The 15,289-nt window shown below is 41.6% G+C and overlaps 1 protein-coding gene across 6 annotated transcripts in view; it reads right to left on the bottom strand.

Moving 5' to 3' along the window:
- FAR2 (fatty acyl-CoA reductase 2) overlaps positions 1-15,289 on the bottom strand; it is a 148,806-nt gene that overhangs the window by 28,020 nt on the left and 105,497 nt on the right. For all 6 annotated transcript variants that reach the window (XM_049821937.1, XM_049821938.1, XM_049821934.1 and 3 more), the window contains 3 exons: positions 9,109-9,284; positions 6,263-6,442; positions 205-382 (listed from right to left, as the gene is read on the bottom strand). In XM_049821937.1, coding sequence (XP_049677894.1) covers positions 205-382; positions 6,263-6,442; positions 9,109-9,284 — 534 coding nt within the window. The remainder of the gene's footprint in view (positions 1-204; positions 383-6,262; positions 6,443-9,108; positions 9,285-15,289) is intronic.

Raw genomic sequence — 15,289 nt, 5'->3', positions numbered from 1 at the left:
AGAGTCTTTACTAAAAATGCTGAAGCAGGCTTGCTGTTCTACTCCAGCACAGGTCCTCCATCTCTTCCACACACTTTCCTATCAACTGGAGTTCCTGTTTCTCAAGCGGACACTGCTACAAGTAGGGAGAGATTCCTGACAGAACTGCAGTTACAGCTGTATCAAAGGGCTCTCAGTAGGGAATTGCTATGTATTCATGCTTACTGGGAAAGGCTCATGCCAGCTAGCTCCCACGATGGATGGCCTGATGATAGCAATGTTCAAGTTTCCTTTCTCTTGCTGAATCAGGTATTCTGACAGGGCTTTGGTGTAGGTGTAAGTGTTGGGCCAGTCCCCAAGCAGCTTGGGTGTGATGTCTTGAATGATAGATTCATCCAACCACCTACAGGAAACAAGGAGAACGTCATTATCCACCATAGAGGGAGAAAAGACTGAGGCAAAAAAGACCAGTGAGACAGGAATCCTCACCTGAAACAAAGGGTAAGCAAGCCAAAGCCATTTAAGACAAAGCCAGGAGCAACTGGTTTGGATTTATAACAACTCTGCAGGAGAAAGGTTACTTTTGTCTTCAAAGTGCAAAATAACCCTGGTAAGCTTCATGCTACCATGTCCAGCTCAACTTCAGGAATCTATACAATCTCATTATAAAGCTATCTCTCGTGTACTTCATGCTTCGCTGCAATCTGTAACGTAAATATAGCCATGGTCTACAGACTGATGGAGCTTTCCAACCTAGCACTCTCACTAGGTAGCACTTATCCTTAGCCAAAATAGTCCCTATGTACTCCCAAGTACACTTCAGGAGATTCTTGATAACCTTGAGTTACTGAGTTGAGTAGCATTACGAAGGTCTCAAAAGCTAGAGCAACATACTACAGGGATATTATTCCAGTAGCACTATTTACAGTGTTCTTTCCTACAGGTTTTCCATGGGCTTGTCCACAAAGGAAATTAGGAAACTGTCAGTGCTAGCTGCTTAAAATAAAACCCAAAACCCACAAACAAAGAAGAAAAAAACCAAACCACTGAGGTTTTTTTGTTTTTTGGTTTTTTTTGGTTTTTTTCCTCTTTTCTTTTTAAGGTATTCAGGTATCTAATCCATCAGAAGCAGCTATTCATATACCTTTAAAAAAGTGGCCCTTACCACCACGGTGCTGCAGCAAGGGCCTAAAGCTCAAAGGCTCTTCCCTGGCACACCATCAAGACTTTACTGGTCCTGCCAGCGTTTGGGTCTAAAGGACAGGAACTGGCTGTACTTCCAGAGCCCTTGCACACCACTGCCAATCCCCAACAGGCTTTCAGCAGTCTGCTCTGACACCACAGAGTCAAAGATTAACTCCTATAATCCAATTTGTAATTAAGTCAATGGACTTACAGTTCAGACTGAATGGGTGCACTTTTCCCAGGGGCACTGCAAGGACACCGTTTCCTGCGGATCCTCACTTCACCCCTCCTTATCTTGAATTTCAGAAACAGGTGGAGGTCAAGGGGAGAGGAATAAGGTGGAAACAGTCACGCCTAGAGAATTACTTGATCACATCAACTTAAATGTGCAAACACCTGATGGCTCAGGTGGCACACTTCTTTTCAGATGGCTCTCATTAGACACAGGTGGAAATATTACAGGAAAACTGTTCTATGAGAAAGCATTGATTCACTGAAACTGCAAAACAGTTTGCAGGGGAGGGCTGAATTCAGTGAATTTCAGTTTTGAAATGAGTTAAAAAGAATCTGACAGTAATTTCAGTTTTGGAATGAGTTAAAAAGAATCTGACAGTAAAAAGTATATAGATTTTTTTTTTTTTTTTAAATAAAAAAAGCCTTATAGAGGCACAAATACTTTCCTTTGCAACTCTGGTCCCATGCTTTAGAAACAAGGCAGAAAAATTGTTTAAGCATAAAATACGAAGCTGAACTATGCAGAGGCTATAAGCGGCACACAATATTGACTTAATTTACAAAGCCTGTTTAGGCAGTCATTGAACCCAGCCTCCTCAGGGTCTCAGCTAAATTGCCTTTGTTTGAATCTGTTGAGTAATTAATTACCAGCCTACCAAAAGGAGATGTCTATTTCTGCGGAGCCTGGAGGAAGACTAGGTGCATTTGGGAACTCAGATGAAGCTGCATGCAAGTCTTTTTCCCCTTCTCTTTTTTTTTTTTGCTTTTATTTAAATAACAGGGGCTTACAGGTTAGCATTCTCACAAAGCAAAGACAGGTGTAGAAGTACAAGGAGAAGCAATTTCCCCTTGCCCTCATCCTTCCAAACAGGCCTCCGCCTTACTTTAAGTGGTCATCAAGGGGTCCACGCTCCTGCCTGTCTCACGGGTACCATCCTACCAGGTGATTGGATCTACCAGCATTACCATCACGGGAGCGCTGAGCTGACAGTTCAGCGAGGCGAACTGTTCCTACTCCTCTGTGACCTACTTTGAAGATTTTGAAATGCTAAATCACAAAGCTATTGCTTTTGCTCACTGCTGCAAGTGCCCCGTAGCAACAAGAGATGCAAATTAAACAATTAGTATCCTCTTCTTTCACCACGTATATACACCAAATTACTCTGCCATAGGAAAACATAACTTTCTGTGTTAATCACCTTGCGTTAGTAAGACGCTCTCTTTCTTATAAGTGATGACGGATCTACGTTTTCTGCAATAATGAAAACATTTCTGCTTCAGCCCACACTTCACTGTGCACTGTGTTCCTTACCTCAGCACACCCTTCAAAGCTGATTTCCCTCAGCTTTAGATTAAGGCAAACCTTGCATGATGTGGCAGATTATATGTTTCCTCTAGTGGCCTGGCAGCACTTAGAAGTGTGACTTTTGGTTTACACAGATTAAGCCTAAGGCTTTACTGGCAGTTTAAATATCAAAATACGGGAAAGCAGGGATATAATAGGAGGATAAGAACAGAAAAAGAAACAGCTGGGAGTCCTACTTGGGATTTCAGCTGAATAAAGAATCATAAGCATATATCAAGTGCATGGCCACAAGCATCATTAAATGGATCTGTTACTGCATCCAGTTGTGTGATCATGCCTCTTAATGCACTTGCAGAAGAGCACTTTAAGACAAGGGTTGTTTGTGAAGGGAAGCTCTTGCAGCTGGGTGATGCAAAACATGACCTCTATTTCTTCCCCCTTTTTGAAGGGAGTTTGTATTTCCTTGTCTGCTTTTTTTCCTCCCCTGCTTTTTGAAGGTAACATTCTGATACCTGTTAATCTCCTTTCTCTGAAACCTTCTGTACCCAGATACCCACATATTATTTCTTCCACTTACACGGTGAATAATAAAAGAGGCATCTCTCCCATTTCCCTCCAACCCTGCTTTGTCTTCTCTCTCACCCTCCCTCCAGGTAATCCCCTGCCCTTCTCAGTCTCTCAGAGTTTTCTCTATCCCATTCTGCCTATGTCACATCGTCCCAACATCCCAGGGACTTTCCCATCCTGCTCCTTCATACACACTGGAACCCCATGCATCTCTTTCATATATTGCCTTTGATTTGCAGAACACCTTCCAAACCAATTACCCTGGAGCCCGTGATTTTCAACAATGCCACCTGATTTCAATGCCTTTGAAAGCAGTGGTTGTCTTTGCTGTGAGCAATTATAACGCTACCTGCAAACACTGTAGAGAAATAGATGCCGTCCTAGTTGAGGGCACACTGTCATTTCTGTCTCACTAAAAGTACTGGAAGGTGGTGAACTTCTGGAGTATAGTAAAACAAATTGAAAAATCCAGTAAAAAAGCAAGAAAACCCATCCCTAATTATGTGGCTAAGAAAAAACCAACCAAACATACTACCAAGATAAACACATGAAAGAACACATCTGAAAGCCAATCCTTTGTCACTCAACCATTCTTTCAAACACCATCCTCTCTGCTGCACATGCAAACTACGATAAATGAATTCTTAGGGTCTTACATGGAGCAGCTGAAGTAGCAACCTCTGGGGCAGCCAGGCACTTCTGTGTGTTTCCGATTAGCATTTAGTCCTTTGCTGGAGTCTTTTTTATCTGAGCCGTCAACACTAATTGTTTCCAAAGTTACAAGTGATGGTAAGCTTTTTGGGGCAGTGACATGTAATATTGATAGCGATGAACGCCAAAGGACATTGTAAAACTGAGTCAGTGGGCAAAAAGGTGGCAGATTAGCTTCACTGTAAGTAAAAGTAAGGTAATGTATTCAGGGAAAAGCAGGCTAAACTGGACTTAGAGGTTGCTGAACCCAGAACTGGCAGCCGCAGCGCAGCAAGAGCTCTTGCAAGCACAGCTGACAGCTCTATGAAATCTCCAGGTCATTGAGTAGCAGCAGACAAAAAAGTCAAGGAAATGTTGCACATCATCACGTACTGAGAACAAGACCAACGGTGTCGTTCTGAAGCTATTTCAATAAAACTTTAGCGTGACCACACCTTGAGTGCTGCATGCAGTTCTGTTTGGCCCCTGCACCTCAAGGAGGGAGTGGAGTTAAAAAAAGGCAGAGAGGAAGGGCAACTAAAATCATCATGGAGACAGATCAGTTGGCATATGAGGAGCCAGGAAAAATGCTGGGACTCTTCAGGCTGCAGAAGAGAAGGTCCAGGGTGAATGCAAGACAGATTTGCAAAGGTAGTGAATAGGGCAAATCCTGCAGACACTGCAATGCTGCAACGATGGGACAGGCAATGGAACTCTTAGCATGACAGCTTGAAACAGGGAAAAGAAAGCTCATCTTTATGCAGCGGTTAGTAAATGTCTAGAACTTGCTGCCACAGGGGGTTTGCAGAAGCAGAGTACCAGAAATTTCAAAAAGGGATTAAACAAATAAATGGATTAAAATAATGGGACAAAAAAAAATAGGATGTAACACCCCTCATACTACAGTTATGGTTTCTGGGAGGCTACAAGGGGAACGGGTTGCAAAAAGTATCCAGGCCTGTGTAGTTACCCTAAAGAGCATCTGCCAGTGCCACTGTTGAGGGCAAGATATTGGGGCAGGCAGCCCATCGCCCTAATGCACTAGGGCATTTCTTATGTTTTTATCATGCTCCACTTGCTGAATAAACAATAAATGATAGATGACTACTTGCTGGAAGTAAACATATCCAAGAATATGGGCTACTGGAAAAATTAAAAAAGGAAAACACTGATTTGTGCTGAATTTTCTGGAGTAGTTCTTAGTCGAATTATTATTTTTTTTTGGCAAACAATTTTTTTTATATAGAACCTCAGTGGTTCTCCTGCTGGACAACAATTCATCTCATCTCCTATTACCCTAAATCAAGGAGAAGAAAGACTTTACACCAGCTCTTTGGGTTACTAGTTCACAGGTCAGTTGCTTATATCACACAAATGGAATACCACTAGAAAATAAGTGAAAATAAAGTTACAGCTGTGGGAAAATTCTTCTAAGGAGAAGGTGTCCTGGGGTCTTTATCAGCAGATTTTGTTATTCTTTCTAATTATTCTTCATTTTGGTAAATTCAGTTAAACAAGCCTTTTTGTTGTTCCCTCACAGTCCTGGAGTCTTACACTGAACTCTTTCTAAAACAGCCTGGTTCTGAATCATCCCCGTATAACTCTGGTTTAATACCACAGGGTTGTTGAAATAAGTGGAAACAACACTGGGAAGCTCAAGAGATAAAGAAATGAATATAAGGTATATGAAAAATTTCAGGTCTTACTAAGGTAGCGACAGAGCTGAGTCTTACAGAAAGAAGCATCACAACTCCATTCCTGATAGCAAACGCACTCGTGCGTAACTTCTTCAATGCTGGCCTCTCACGAAATCACAGTCTTTTTTAAAATGATGTGTGGAAAAATTTAGAGGTAGCTGAAATGACAGGGTTATTAGGTGTGTTTTATGCTATTTTCTAATACTGTTGTATTTGGAAAAGTATCGTTAAGCTCATCCAACTCTTTATAAAGCATGACTTCAGCAGCTCTCCAGATAAAAAGGCTCCAAAACAGAGTATTTCTTCTATTTTCAAAAAACCTCAGTAGAGCTACTTTCAAGAGAAAATCTAGAAAGGACAGACGTACTGGATGGCATTCTGTGGAAAGTACCCCTCAAAACCACCTAAAATGAGAGCTCTCTCTCCCCTTGGTCTCACTCTTATTATGGCCAGCTTTTCTTGCTGGCACGGTGCCTACGGACGAGCCCATACAGCGGCAACAGCGACGACGAACAGAAATCCCACGGCAAAGGTTACATGAACGGGTCTTCAGCGGAATGAAGGAAAAACCAACCTCAGAAGAGGCGACACAGTTCCTACTTACTCTACTAAATCAAAGAGCTTCTTGGGTTCAGCTGGGGGTGGGTAGATGACCTCGTCTATGCATTTTCGGACACAGTTTGCATAGGCGGTGGAGATGTGGATGAAGGCCTCGAGGTTCTGCATCTGCCGGGCCAGCTCTAGGAGCCGCTGCGTGCCCATTGCGTTCAGTTGCAGGGCGTGTCTAAAGAGGGCAGGGGAGAGAAACAAAATGCATTTCACTGGAAAGAATATATCAAAGCTGAGCATTATCCAAACCCCAGATAATGAAAAAGCGAGTAAGGGAAGGGAACGGGTCGCAGCAGAGCGGCAAGCTTCAATGAAATGCAAGGGCCATACTAGCTTTCACAGCAATGCTGTTGGATTTGCTGTTCTGGCCACAGAATGTCTCTCAAATATTTTCACTCAGTTCAAAGGATCAGAGGTAACACTTCACTCTACATCTGACATACTTGCCACCCCTTCCTGGAACAAATATTTCCAACGCACACGACCACTGAGGCATTATGGTTCCTGTGGTACCCGTTCAACTTTCTCCTTAAGGTACCACTGGTGAACCAGACAAACACGTGGTGTCAGTAAGCAGCAAAGGGTCCTTGGGCCCAGAAAAACAGATTCATGCTGAAAGAAGACACAACTAGAGATAACAGCTCAAATTCTCAAGGAGTGGAGAACTGAAAGGCATAAGAGGAGAAGAATCCTGGTTAGCAAGGTTGACCTTGAAGCACCCAGCACAGCCAGAAGTTGTCCTAGAGACTATCTGCAATGGATCTCAGTGGACAGACGTTCAACTTTGTTGCACGCTTTGTACTGGAAGAAAGACACTTTGCTGCACAAAACGGAGAAGGCTAAGGAATATGCAATCTGTTCAGGCCAGGAGCAGGAGCTTTCAACAACACGTACAAGGTTATGAATAATGCTATCAAGTACAGTGTATACTAAAGAAATGAATTACACTAATGTTGAAGAGAAATTGTAAATACTCCAGATGAATGAAAACAGAAGCTGAGAGTTAACGTTTGAGTCACAATATCTAAAGCCAGAGATACTTTTATTTTTTAGCACGCTGCTATTGAAGAACAGCATTTTCTATAGGTTTCTATTTCCTCCTGCCCTTCTAGCAGGATGAATACTTCTACTTTTGCTACCCTTCACATGAAAATTACTTTTCCGTGTACATTTCTATTCAGTTAAATCCCTCCTGAGAGGGGGTGAACAGAATTGTGCTCAGAATACGGGCCCAGCATGGATTTCTGCTGAGACGTTCAGAGTTCCTTTAGTCTTCTAGGGGAATATCATCTAACACTGGTGATTTGTTACTCTTTATTTTTTCTATTTATATTAAAACTGCATCTACTAATATTTCAATACAACACATTTTCTCAGATTTCTGCCCTCAAGAGTTCCATGTGGAGAATTCCTTAAATGTACTGCATGTTGATGCAATAATTCATTTAGTTTCTCTGTTGCTGCTTTTCTAGTATCTCTATAGCACTCATTTTGCACCTCCCTTATCTATCTGTTCTAGGTATTCTGTGGTAGGCTTTGGACTTCTGCTGTATTTAAAAATATTTGTGTGTGTGTGTGTCTTATTAGCAATTGAGCAGCAATATTGTGCTTTCATATTTAACTTGCTAGAACTTTTACCCATATGATGTATTTTATTATTCCAACAGGAATAATTTGATTTTAACAACTTCTTGTATTTTGCCGTTTAATCATACTGGATTTAGATGTTCTGTTAGAGAGATTTTGACAGATCACATGCAATCAACCTTTAAATAGTTTCTACACTGCCTGCAAGCAGATGACCATTTTAACTTTTTCTTTTAACTTCTTTCTAGCTATCCTCCTTATTAAAAGCAGAGTTTCCCTTTGATGTTACATGCCACTGCTACCTATTTTTATTGCATGTTCATTCATGTATTGATTTAAGAACATCTATGGCTATTAATGCAGTGAAGTGCTTTGCTACTTGTATCTTGAGCCAGGTTCTACACATGGCTCAAGATTAAATCAAGAGCTGCTTCCTTTCTGGTGGGTTCTCTAATTAGTTGTTGCTAAAAGCAATTATTTATGGTGGACACAGTGGATATGTATTTAGCCTATGTTTGAGCAAATGAAGACTGATGTTAATAATTGTGGTTTCTACTCTCACAGCTTTAGTGTTTTTCAAAAAACTGTGAAGATCCAGATCATCCACCTCGGTTTGTTGAGTTTACGATTCTCATAGAAGCACTTACACGTCTCATCTTGGTTTAGTGGCTTATTTCGGCTGTTCTTTCTTAATGGAAAGCCTGCCTGGACAGGCACTCCCAAGGGAGCTCCTTCAGAAACCAAGCATTTATTGTAAACAGTTAATTACAGCGAGTGTCGGGTATTTTAAAGCTTGTGATAGGCTATTTTCTTAAACAACATCTCATTTCCCTCTTCAGTTACTTGGTGACAAAGAAAGGCCATTAACACTAGCTTTAGAGACAGACACAACATAGTTTCACTTCAAGCTGTCTCCAGCTAGTTCTGCCAAAACATCTCCCTCTTGACCTAAAACGCACTTTTCCCTATCCCAGTTTTAGGTCATACTTAACTCCCTTGCTATATTACAACCCAAGCTTGCAGTACTTCCTTCTGTTCCCATGGAAATCTGCCAAGATACTTCACTTTTGACGTGCATATGCACATGACATTTTCAGAGCATTTACACCGCACGTTCAGCGCAGAACCACACGTAGCATGAAAACATAAGTGGAGAATTAGTACTGCAGCTCTACGAGAGATACGCTGAATGGTGTGTTATGGGTTATCGTGCATTCTGAATCATGCTTAGCAAATAGAGAAAGCAGGACATACTTCAGGGGTTCATCAAAGCGAACTGTTGCTGCACAGTGGAAGACAATATTGACCCGGGTCAGAAGCTCCTCCTCATCTTCAGCACTGATGGCCAGCTTGGGCTGAGTGAGTTCAGCATTAATAGGCTTAATCTTCTCGTGGAAATTAGGGCAATCTTCTCGGACCCTGTCAAAGACCTTGAAGCACAAACAGAGAGAGATCAGGTACAGAATTAGGCTCCTGAGATCACTTCGATTAGTAGCTGGTCTGATTACATCAATCAATGAAATTGGCACGAAAGAGAACGCCTGGTTCTTTCAGAGGGAGGACACAAGTGAGATGATAAAATAATTAATTCACTTGTCCCCTCCCATGGGAAAACCTCACAGGGGAAACAGAACAAAAATATCGGAGGTAATGCATTGCCCCAAAGAGATGCATGAATCTTCTCCACACCACTCATTTCCTAGGACCGCCACTGAAATTCCTGTATCTCCACATCTCCTGCGACCACTCTCTAGGGCATAACGGGAGCTAATGAGGAGGGCAGAGCATGGAGTGGGAAAGCCTGTGAAGCCTTGGGACTCAAGCAATTTTCTTGATGGTTCTACAAAGGACTTGAGGAGAGGAGGGGAGCAGGGCACGTTCCGGCTCCTCCTCTTCCTTATGCTGCTCCTTGCCTACCGTCACTCTTCGTTCATGTCAGATGAGTCCTCTGGGGAGCTGCCTTTGGGATGGAAATACAGGGCACCTCAATAACGCATAAAGCTAAAGCTGCTGACTGCCACCAGCAATTTTGCATGACTGGACAAGTGTGCAGCTAGCTGGCCTCTCGAGCTGTCTTTCAGCCCTTTTTTGCTATGAGTACAATCCATAGCTCTTTCCAGCACAGGTTGTCTGCCCAGCCTTCTGCAGAATGGCAAGTCTGTGCATCTGTCCACTAAAAAGATTCCTACACTTCCATATACTGTTCTATCTGATGACTTATCCAAAACTAGCATTTGGCACCCTGCTTTGCCTAGGATCCGAGGTAGCAGGTACCCTGAATGGCAAGACAGCTGTGCACAAACCTTCTGAAAGGAAAAGGAAATCAACACTGTCATCACCTGAAGGGTGTCTATGTGAAAACAGCAGTTTCCCATTTTTACTGTGAGTAGCTCGTAGTCACTGATAACAGTACAGCAGTTCTGCTTGTGCCATGAAAGCAGATGGCTGCTCCAGGTTCCACCCAGAAAGCTTTGATTTGGTAAATCTCACAGGCAAAGAAGATGAAGCCTGAATTTCAAAACACTATGTGAGTTTGCTGGAGTAGGATTTGAAAAAAATCATCTTAAGTATTAGTGGCATCTGTTCTAAAGGGTTTGTATTGCTGGCCGGCATTATTGTATTTGAGTAACTTCAACTGAAATAATAGTAACAGTTAAGTCCAAAAAGCTCCTCCCTTTTGGGGGCAGAGTGACAACAAGAAGGGTAGAAAGGATAAATAGAATAGAGAGGCTGTGGGTATAATCTACATTTCAAAGGATAACCACACTTCAAAGGTAACCAGCCTACTGACAGGAATGACTAAGGACTGAGACAAATTGCTGGTGGATGCTGTGGGCCACTGCCTTTGGATGCATTTAAGAACTGTCCAGGAAAGGCAGGGAATAGTGGAACTACCCTGGGGCAGGAGGAAGGGCCAGCTGGCTTCCCAGTAGCTCTGTGGTGTTTGGGTGTTTCCTCTACTCTGTAGCTTATTCACTGGGTAAAACGGAGTTTGTAAATCTGGTTACTATCATGGCCTCCTGTTTTCCTAGAGATTGTTCTGTTGTTGATTTGCCCAGTGCTTACGTAAGAGCAGAAATGGTTTGACATAAATTAAACATACTAAAGGAAAAGACATATGAAAGATGAAATTGATACTAATAGGAATATTCTCTTGTTTGACAGGGATTTACCATCTTTCTGCCTATCTGACAACCCAATCTAGATAAACCCTGATGTTCTTAGGGATAAAGAAGTGATAAGGAAATCATCAGCCCTCCCCACAATGCAGCACACTCTGTACCTGACTTCATGTATTTTTCTTTAACGTACAGCTGTGCACCCTTCATAAACCTGGAACTTGAGCAAGTTAACAGAAGTTAGGACACGATAATGTAATTTCATTTCTCTCAGTTGCACCCAACTACATGCATATTTCAGTCTAGGCCAGAGAACAGATTTCTAGGCAGAGAAAGCTAATCTTGGACAAAGATGATGGTGAGAGCCAGCTGAACTGTAGGAACTCAATTCCCAATGACTTGAACCAGGTACTAGCAGCATTAATGTTGTAAAAAACTTTGTCTTCTAGCAAAAGGATGCTAGATTGGCTGTCCAAATGTACAGCATCTCAAGAGAGATTGCACATGAGCAAACCCTGATGAGACACAAAATGGAAAGGTTTCTCAGAGAACCCATGTAAGACCAATGTATCTTCTACGTGTTTTAGGAACAATTCTGCATTTGTTTGTTGTATTGCAAAGAGAGTGTAAAACTCCACCCAGTGACAGTTCTTTTATACTTGTTTTACTTTGGCATAAATAATGCAAAGGCAGAGAAAGAATGAATCAGCCTTTTCTCCATTTCAGTCACAGCATATTAAAAAGGAGAGCAGTATTTCTCGAATTTGGACAATTATCTGTCTACATGCCATCTCCTCCCGACGTTCCCACTGCAGGTATCCCCTTCAGTTTCTGTGCCTACTGCTACGTATTGCCTACTACCACATGCCACTCAACAGCTGTAGTTTTTCACCCCCTCCAATGATTCACTGCATTTCTCTAAAGGATGAAGGCAATTTCTAAATGCAAGCTCACAAATCAGCACACTGCTTTGGAAACCTTCTGGATCACAAGAACATTGTCACCCGTAAATCAGATAACAGGAGCAGCTGTTTAATAAAAGTCTGTTGCCTCTTTTATGGAATCTGAAGATTTCGGGCTTGCCGGTGCTTTACAAGGAAGTGCAAGAAGATTGAAAGACAAAACAAATGCATCTTATTCTATACTGTTTCCTATAGTTCAAGGAGTGCTTAACATAAAGATGATGCTCAGTCTGCAGGTAAACAGTAATTGCATCTCTAAATTCTGATTAACTCACCCAGAGCATATATAATAAACCCCCAATAACTGCATGAGGCCTAAGGATTGTTCTGCCTTTTCTTTTTAGAAGCCGTCTGCCAATACAAAATATATTCAATGGACAGAAGTGGCCTGGTGTGCTGTACCGTTAGAACTGCATGAAAACACTGGCCAAGTCAGCAATACTCCAAAAGCGATACATGAATTGCCACGGAATTGTAGTGAAGAGAAAGGAAAGATGTTTGATTTCAAGTTGTCCGATATTAATTAAACTGAGGGAAATCAGTAATAATGTATCCTGATTTCAGTGTCTTTTTGAGCATCCTAATGCATTCCAGGAACAACGCTGCTGCCTTGACCAAAACAGAATAAATGAACCTAGTAGCTGCTATTCTCATTTTAAATCTCAAAATAGGATGCAAGCTCTGCATAGGCTGTGCTGCCCCTCCACAGAGGTGAGAATGTCACTCTGAAATTTGCTGGATTTTTCTTATTTTATAATCAGGCAATTCCCATTTATAGTAATAATCTAATCTCTATGATTTCAGTTTACATTGTCAAGCACTTATTATGAAAACAGGACAACTAGAATTTATCCCAACGTTATATTTGAGTGTGTTTGATGGGCATCTCTTTTCCTATTCCTGCCCACTTAAGCTTTGACCTCCCTTCTCAAAGGACATCTGTAACTCTCTCTGTTCTCTGCTCTTGCCTTAAAACATGTAATAGTTCAGAGAGATTTCTGCCCGTCAATCTTTCAATCAGAATTTTTTCCATACCACAAAGATACAAAAACCTTAAAGAAAGGGCAAATTGCACATCTACGGAACAGCGCAGCTGAAAAATAAAGGAACCACTGAACAATGTAAAATGCCAAAGGCTTCGCATCTTCCTCAGGAGACATTTTCAGTGAAGCAAATACAAAATAATGAAAAGTAGAGTGCCTAAGCCATGATCTACTTTAAAAAGGAACTTGCATGAATTTGGTCTTAAAACTGCCTTTCAAAGAAGCCTGGACAGTCCTTCCTTTTTTGGACCTATCAGTCCTCACCCCTAAAAAACCAGCTTACTGTAACAGGCACCACGTGGGACGGCACTTCATTGAGAAACACAAGTAGGAGAGAAAGCAGTTCTCTCGTTTGCTCGGTAACGTTCTCTAACACTATTTCTTGTGCTCTCCCCTGATGTGAAGGATTCATCTTCCAAAGTGCTGAATAAACACGTCCCAGCAATGCAAGCCTTGACGAAGGTGGGCTGCTGCTCTTCATCACGTTATCAGCAGAGCCTGTAACTTGCGGTAGGAGTCTGTGGCTCCTTTCTGCACCAAACTGCCTCTTCAGCGACAGCACTCACGGCTCTCCCTCTGCCAGGTCAGGGCCAAATACTTTGGTGACTGACCCAGAAAGCATCAAGTTTTAAAGTGTGGCCTAGAAAGGTAAGCTTTTTTCCTTCTGCGGTGAGGCATCCAAAATACACTATTTTAACCAGATGTTGCCAGCTTTTTTTTTTTTTGCCTTTTTTTTTTTTTTTTTTTTTTTGTGGTAGGACCAATAAAAAATGGTCTTCTCTGGTGCACAGTGGGGCCAGGTGTGTTTAATAGGCGCTGGGATATTAGGCTGCTCTAGGAGGATTAGGAAAAGATGGTAACTTACATTATAGAATGCGCATTTCAAGGCATTACTGTATGAGAACATTCCAAATGGAGAAAAATCAGAGAATTCCACCCAAATGAATCTCATATATGAGGAACTAGTGAGAAGATAAAAGTTGAGAGAGTTCAACAAAAAAAAAACCAAAAAGGCAAAAAGCTTCTGTCCTTTCAGATAAAGAAATGGGAGATTGCTTAGCATAATTCAGGAGAATATAAGCATGATTTGCTTCTGTAACAGAATATAATTTATTCTAAGCAAGACAAAGGCCAAGGGTTAAAACATCATGGCAACAATTCCTTTAAAGATCAAGGTGTTCATTGGGTGTGTAGAATAATTTTAAAAACAAGGTGTTTGAAATCCCTCTTCTGAACAATGCATTGGTGTATAAATGCTAGAGAACAGCCTATATACAGACACACAGAGTAACAGCATGGCGCATATATCCATCCCTCTGTGGTGGCAGTCTCATAAATGGTTATGAGCGACCAGCACAAATCTAAACTACGGAAAGTACCAAAGTAACGAAAATAGCTCTTTAAAAAACACCTGATCTCTGCAGTTTTATTCTGATGAAAAGGCTTATCCCAGTTGTGTTTGCCACTGATAAAATCCTCCAATACAGTTTTGAAGGAAGGAAGGTACATAGCTACTTTTAGAATTGCTATTGTAGCAAATTTGAAAAATAATTGGGCAGCTTCTTGACATAAAGTAATTAGCCTGCAATTATTTTTTAGCCTGGTACATTTCCAGCAATAAACATCAGGATTGCTCAGTCAAGAAATGTGTGAAAATGCAGCTCAGGAAGCTTTAATCGGGATAGAGCTTTTTTTTTTCCCCTTGTGCGCTCTCTGCCTCATTTCCTCTTCAGAAAGTTGCTTTTAAGTATGGTTCTTCTCAAGGCAAATAAAGCATAATTCATCTAATCAGTCAGAAAGCATGCAGCAGAGTTGTTCCTCATTATAGGAAAACAAATGGCTTATGCTTCAATCTAGAGCTATTACTTTCCCCTGAGTAGAGCTAATGTAGTGGAAATACAGTACCCATGACCAACATCCAGTAAACAAAACAGCTGATTCTTTAAAGATAAAGACTCCAGAAACAAAGAGACGACAGACAGTAAATTTCAATATAGGTCAGCTAAGGCTAATATGTATAGCCAGCTACTTAGGATGTGGTTTTAACCGGCCATTTTCCTTGAAAATTGGCTGCTGACACGGCCTGCTGTTTTCTAGCAAGAATGAATGCTCAGGTTACGTGTCAGTTAATCTGGAACAGTAAAAGGAGCTCTTTCAGAGAGAGGCCTTGTAGATGGGAGCACTGGGGACTTGACAGACATGGAAAAGCTTTCTGTGGTCTCTAGTACCATCATATAGGTGGGTGGACAAGTCACAGACAGAACACAGAGCTTTTTTACATTCATCACAGACGTTTCTTGTGCCCCTGTGT

Source organism: Accipiter gentilis, chromosome 18 (genome assembly GCF_929443795.1).
Source record: "Accipiter gentilis chromosome 18, bAccGen1.1, whole genome shotgun sequence".
NCBI classification, from domain to species: Eukaryota; Metazoa; Chordata; class Aves; order Accipitriformes; family Accipitridae; genus Astur; species Astur gentilis.
This window is presented reverse-complemented; position numbering and strand designations above follow the sequence as displayed.